General features: G+C 41.7%; 1 protein-coding gene across 8 annotated transcripts in view; it reads right to left on the reverse strand.

Annotated features, from left to right (window-relative positions):
• Positions 1-1225: 1225 nt before the first annotated feature.
• LOC145413381 (uncharacterized) overlaps positions 1226-7485 on the reverse strand; it is a 1646837-nt gene continuing 1640577 nt past the window's right edge. For all 8 annotated transcript variants that reach the window (XM_080283066.1, XM_080283067.1, XM_080283065.1 and 5 more), the window contains one exon: positions 1226-2100. In XM_080283066.1, coding sequence (XP_080139192.1) covers positions 2040-2100 — 61 coding nt within the window. In that variant the 3' untranslated portion in view covers positions 1226-2039. The remainder of the gene's footprint in view (positions 2101-7485) is intronic.

Consider the following 7485-nt stretch of genomic DNA (forward strand, 5'->3'; position numbering starts at 1 on the left):
CTGAAATAGCCAGTCTTCTTAACATGTACAACTGGCATATGATGCATGTCTTGGTCCACCGAGAATGGCTTCTGGGGCCACACACAGACGGGTGAAGATTATGATCTTTAACAGTACATGAGTTACCTATGTAATGCTTTGTGAAAACCATATACTGTACTGTGTTATGAGCAGCGCTCCTTCTGTTACTAAACGTACTAGCTGACCTAGCGTTGCTTGTTACCCATGCATACACTTAAGTTCTCCCTTAAAATATTTGGGTTGAATGTGGTGCAATTATCCGACTTATTTTAAAGAAAGTAAGCCTTGTAGCAGCCTGTTCAAGCATTGACTTGATGCAAGCAATCACAATGGCTACTAATGTGTCAAGACAAAAATAACAATACTGGTTTGTTGAATAAAACAGAGAATGTACATTCCTCATAGTCTGGGATGGTTACTATTATGGTGTTTCAACACATTTACACCAAATAATTTAGAAAGTGTGTAGTCCCAATAAGCTGGAGCTGCTTTATCAATTGTGGATGAAATAATGACCTGGTTGATGCACTGCTGGCATGGGCCTGATCCATTCCACAAGAATCTGGTTGGAGCATGCAGCCCTGCCAGCCCATACGTGAAGAAGCGCTGTGCACAGACAGTTATACCACTCAGAGACAACATGAAACAGTTATATACACTTTCACACTTAGCGATCGGCCGCGTGCGACTCGGTCACATCCCTAGTTTCAAAACAACTGGAATGAACAATAATAGTCTACATACTGTACTTCTCTAGAGATCATTTACCTGACTACAAAGGTGATCTAAATTACGATTAATTGTTGATTTTGTCTAGGTTTACTTTTGTGCCACTTCGATCTAATACTGAAGATATCCTATGCTAATTCATGTCAGATTTTCTAAAATATCAGGTTGATCTGCTGACTGAATATTTGTCGTGATACACGTATGCCAACATTTCAGGCACAGCCTGAACTAAATTCTCTTTCTTTTCTTTTCTTTTTTTTTTTTTTTTACAAAGTTCATGATGCATCTTAGAGTACAGTACATGATTCTTGATACTCCAAGTCTTAGCATCTGTTTGTTTTACATTTTCATACAGAATATTTTATAAAGTATTTTGCACATGGACACAAGGGCAACAAGAGGAAGCAGGCTGCCCTTGGTGGGTGAGCTAAGTCAATCCCTCACTCTCCCCTACCCCCCCTTCCCCCAAGGACATGGAGGCTTCCGTGGCAATGGCCTCCCCATGCATCATTGCCATACTTTTTCAACTTAGTATCCTTTGCTCACGGTTGTACATTCAGACCTTCACTACAGAGCTCATCCCTAACCAACAACAAACCAACCTGTACCTATCTTGAGCACACTGCCAGCTGGAGTGGATGGCGGCAGGCTTGCCAGTTCAGGTGGTGTAATTCGCGGGGGTCTGACCCATCCTCTCAATTCGACGAGCCGCCTCCGCACACTCGTAACCAAATGCAACTTCATCATCATCTGATTATGTTATTACCTAAACGAACTGCAAGACACTTCTTGAAATTAAAAATACTTCATAGCAACATTACTGTACTAAGCATTAAGGCTACAGAAAGTCAGAGGCGCCTCGTTCAGCAGTCCCCTCGCGATGAACTTGGCAGCGTGTTGCCAGTCCTCCCCAGTTCATGTTTCTGTGAGGACAGTATCCTCGAGTCTGAAGTATCCCTAACGCTCCTCTTGTCATCTGCAGCAGGCTCACGCCCCCCTGGCGGTGTCTTGCAAGGGCTCAGCGGTGGACACTCAGCCTCAGGGGGACGTGAGGTGACCAGACGCGGTCCATCATGCCTTGCTTGCTCTTATATCCTCTCATGCTCCCTCTCTGAGTCCAGACCTCTCGACTCGGGCCATCTTATACCATACTTGGGAGACCTTTACCATCAGATGCCCATGGGTCCTGTGAGGGTAACATTCAGCAGTGTATCAGCCCCATGCCCTCCCAGCTCACCCACCCCAGGTTACCTGCACCTCACAGCAGCAGCTAGAAGGTGATGCTGCTGCTACAAGTATCCCAGTGTGGCATAAGTCTTCACAAAAGGTGTGTCCACTTTGCAGCTTTCTCTGAAAAGTAAATAAGTATTGAATTACATGTATTCAAACTTGACTTATAGGTATATGTCTTATCAAATATACTTTACTTATATTTTACAATCATATATTTATTATTATCAGTATAATTAGTTAAGAAGCATCAAGTAGTACAGTATTTACTAAAAGAAAATAAAAGCACAACATTTAAAGCAGTTTTAAAGCCACGTTGGGAACCTTCTGGCAGGCTTTGCTACTAGGGGTCAACACTACTGGAAATACAGGACCTTTAACCTGGTGCCTCAACTAGGAGACTCAAAAATACCATAAACATTTGACCTTTGACCTGGTAACACTGAAAGGGTCCTAATAATGCGACAACGAGGCAAACATATATCATCAGCTATGTTAACCATAGTTGAAACCAAAATTTTATAAAAGTAAAAACAGAGGCATTTATCAATTAATCAATAGCCAGATGCCATAATCCCGTAACGGGTGACCACAAACAAGTCGACTCCATGTCGCCCTGTCCCCCTCGATTTTGCTGCCCACTTTCTCATATACCTCTCCTCTCTATCCCTCCATCTCATTCTCGGTCTCCCTCCCCCCCAACACACACATACACTCTCCACTTTAGAATCTCACTCTCCATCCTCTCCACATGGCCAAACCACCTCAGTGTAATTTTCTTAACATTTTCTATCACATCCACGTCCACAGCACAATGCTCCTACACTTCTTCATTTGTCAGTCTGTCTCTCCATGTAACTCCACATGCACCTCTCTAATAACTGATTTTCAATGCTACTATTGAATTGTATCCTTTTAACAGGATCCAAGCTTTGCGTCCATACATTAGAGTTGGTATCACAGTGCTATCATGCAGCGACCTTTTTACTTCCAAACTAACTTCCTCTTTCTTATCACTGCCTTCAAAGAACCAGCATTCTTTCCTCCCTGTTGTACCCTTTCAACACATCCTCCTCTAAGCTTCCATCCTTACTCATCACACTACCCAAGTACTTAAATGCACTCACAGCTTCCACTACCTCGTCATCTAACCATATTGTGTAGTCAGTGGCTTCATTTGTCTCAAATACCACAACTTTACTCTTCCCCACATTCACCTTCAGATTCCGTTTCTTTCACACACTCCCAAAGTCGTTCATAAAGCCTTGCAGTTTCCCTTCATCTTCACCTAACAATACAGTATCACCTGCAAAATACAGAACAGGAAGTTTCCAAACGCTCATTAGAGATGCTCCAACATCCACTGCCCTACCTTGTACTGTGTCTCTTATGACCCCATCCATATACAGACTGAACATCCATGTAGACATGACATCCCTGCTTCAATCCACCATTCAGACTGAAAAAGTGACTCGGTTTACCATCGACACACAGTGCAGCCTTAGCTCCCTCATACATACAGGTACTTTTCATGACGTTCAACGGCTTCCCGTTTACACCAAATATTCTTAATATTTTCACCATTCCTTGTCTGTCCACTCTGTGACATGCATTCTCCAAAGCCATGAAGGCCGCATACAACTTTTTCCCCTTCTCTAGAATCTTTCGCATTAAAGACCTTAGGATGAATTTCTGATCTATGCAACCTCTTCCCTTCCTAAATCCTCCCTGTTCTTCTCAAACTAAATCCTCTGTTATTTCCCTAATTCTGTCAGTAAGTATCCTGCCATATTCTCTTCCCATTACAGTAAGAAGACAAATGCTCCTATGATTACCACACTTCTTTCTCCTTTTCCTTTATACAGGGGAATAATTATACCTGACTTCCATTCCTCCGGGACTCTACCTTCCTCCCAAGCCAATCTGCACATCTTCCACATCCATTCTGTTACTATCTCTCCTCTGTGCTTGAGCATGTCACCCCACACTCCATCAATTCCTGGGGGTTTCCCCATTTTAACCTTCTTCATTGCCTCCACCACTTCCATCCTACTAATCTCTTTCTCCCATCTCATCTCCCTCCTTCTCCCAGCCATTCCCCAGCCACTTATACTCATAATAATTTCATTCTCTGTGTTAAACAATTCCTTAAAGTGTTCTCTCCATTTGCTCACTTATTCTCCGATCTTCACTATCAATCTGCCATTTTTATCTTTCACTCCCCTACTACCTTCTTTATCACCCTGTCTAACACTCAAACTCCATCCAGAACATCTTCTTACATTCCCTCCACTTTTCACTCAAATTCCTTCCAAATTCCTCATCCACTCTCTTCTTACTCTCTTACTAATCTTCTCACATCTCTCTTCCTCTCTACATAGCCTATAACTCTCTATTCTGTCTCTTAATTTCCTCCATGACTGCTTCCCATCCACTCACTATATGCTTTCTTCTTTTGGGTCACAGCTTGTTTCACCTCTCCATTCCACCATGCTGTTCCTTGCATCCCTTTTCACCTTCTTTTCACCCCACAGACCACCTCGCATGATGCACAAATTTCTTCTCTGAATATCTTGCACACACCTTCCTCCTTCCCTATCTGCTCCAAATCATGTTTATCCAATCGTTTCTTCATTTTCCTCTTATATTCTGCCTTTTTTTTTTTTTTTTTCCCATCCTCTTGCAACCTTTCCACTTTCCTTGTATGGACTACTTCCTCCTGTCCTCTTATATTCATCCGTCCCTTTTGTACCTTGACACTCATCACCCCTAAGTGGTGTTCAGAAAATCCATCCCCAACCTCTGGACGCTCTCGTATCCAGAACACACCTTCTCATTCTCTCATCCACACACATAACCAATCACTGCTTTCCATTCATTCAGTTCACTACCCACCCTTCTCATCACTTGCCACGTATACCTGTGGATCATTTTGTGCCTAAAGAGGGTTATTGGCTATCACCAACCCCCTCCCAGCAGAAATGTTCATTACAACACTACCACTCTCATCCACTTCTGCGGGCACACCCCACCTTCCACATTCAACTTCACATTCTCTACTGTTCCACACATATCTCCAATCAAAAACACTCCCTCGCTCCTCTCAAACTTTTCCATTAATGCTTCCACATTTGCCCAGAACTCTTCTTTCACTCTGCTTGCACAGTCTTCCATTGGCGTATATACACACACAATTGGCCACACTTGTATTCTTACTTTCAGTCTTACCCACACAATCCTTTAACCAACTGATCCATACTCTCTTATATCTTCCTTCCATCTCTTGCACACAACAATACATACACCCTCTTATTCCCTCTCATTCTCACCTACTCCCGGACATATACCAGTACCCAATCCATACTCCTACTCTCTCACACCTTCACCTCTCCATTTAATCCCAGTCAATCCACATATGTCCACTTCTGCATCTCAAACACCTGGACAATCTTTCCCTTTCTCTTTCACCTCATCATTCCCACTCCTTACACTCCACATTGAAATCCCCACCATGTCCTTTGTACAATCCTTGGTCATTACCTGTTGGGCAGTTCTGGTCCGAGGCAATTTGTAATTGATATATATGTTATTCAGTAATTGTAATGAAAGAGGAGTAATTACTTTACATAACAATGATCCATAATAAACAAGTACAATGTTTTAAATATAAACTCACTGAAAGCAACCAAGTGAGTAGCCATGGGGAAACAGGCTAGATTTTAAAAATTATATAAACAGTATATAAATGAAAATTTAAAAATAAATAATTTGTCATGTGCTATATGCTGAAAAGTCTCTGTGGTCATTTTGCATTCAGAATATTCTTGGAAGAATAGGGTGGCTTGATGGGTGGAGAGGAGGCAGTTCTGGGCCACCACAATCACCTCCAACATACTACACCTATCACTCCACCACACCAGGCCTCTCACAGCTCACAGAGGCACTTACCAATGAATGCTCTGCTGAAAAAATACGTACAGTAATAGTGATGATAATAATAATAACAGTCCTAATGACAGGAGTAATTATATTTTATCCACATATCATCCAAATGCTACAATTATTATTATTATTATTATTATTGTTATTATTATTATTGTTATTACCAGCCATGGCTGCAAAGCTGGCATTGTTTTCAATTTGCCTGTGTGTGTGTCTGTGTGTCCATTACCTCTAAAACTTCCTTACAGGTGTGTGGTAGGTAAAAAATCGATCACTAGTTCGAAATTGGTGACAGTAGGTCAAGGGCTGTGTGTCTGTTACCACAATAACTTCGCAACCACTCAAGATGTCATAACAAAATGTTACAGGTGTGTAGTTGGGATGAAAATCTTCTGCGTGTGTTGTTTTCAGTTTGTCTGTCTGTCCTTGTATCTGTGTGTCTGTTAGCAAGATAACTTTGCAACCGCTCAATATATCATTACAAAATTTTACAGGTGTGTAGTTGGGATGAAAATCTCCTATGAGTTTGAAATTGATGAAAGTAGGTCAGGGTCAAGGTCTTATTCCGAGCCGTGCAGAATATGTGTTGGCTCATGGCTGGTATGTTTCCCCTCCTTGGGGATCCACTTGTTATTATTATTATTATTATTATTATTATTATTATTATTATTATCATTATTATTATTATTATCATTATTATTATTATTATTATTATTAGTAGTAGTAGTAGTAGTAGTACCAGTATTATTATCATCACCATTATTTTTACTACAAACAGCTGCGAGGTCTTTTCAGAAAGTATCTGACCGTAGGCCCTAAAAAAAAAAAAAAAAAATGCTAACCTGTTGAGATAGGACACTAATCCCCTTCAAAGTGGGCCCTTTCTGACTCCCAGCGTTCTTCCCACTGCCTGAAATATTTTTCAAAGTCCGTTTTTGGTATATCCTGCTGCTGTTCATCACATTCATCATGATCTCTATTCTCGGATGAACAATATTCAAGGCACATTGGGGTGTGCAAATCGCGATCCAGACTTTCTGAAGACTGTTATCGCTGGTGATGAGACTTGGATGTATGGGTATGACCCAGAAACTAAAGCACAGTTGTCCCAGTGGAACTATGTAGGGTCGGCTCGGCCAATAAAAGGATGGCAGGTCTCAGCGAGGCGAAATGCATTTGCATGTTGATTTTTTTTTTTTTTTTTACTACCGTGGTGTTGTGCATCACGAATACGTTCCAGAAGGTCAGACTGTCAGCAAACATTACTATGTCGACGTTATCTGTCATCTTCGAGACACAGTTCGGCAGACCAGACCTTTGGAGAGTAGCAAGTTGAAAGCTGCACCATGATAAAGTCCATGCCCATTCTTCTCAACTGATTTAGGAATTTTTGGCCAAACACAACATCCCGCAGGTCTGGCAGGCTCCCCACTCACCAGACATGGCTCTGCATGATAATTCCGCTGAAAGGTGCCCAGTTTGAGATGGGAGAAGAGATCATGACGAATGCGATGATGCACCTGGAGGAGATACCGAAAGCTGACTTTGAGAAAAAATTAAGGT

Source organism: Coenobita brevimanus, chromosome 96 (assembly GCF_032717465.1).
Source record: "Coenobita brevimanus isolate Jiangsu-jjx chromosome 96, ASM3271746v2, whole genome shotgun sequence".
In the NCBI taxonomy this organism is placed as follows: Eukaryota; Metazoa; Arthropoda; class Malacostraca; order Decapoda; family Coenobitidae; genus Coenobita; species Coenobita brevimanus.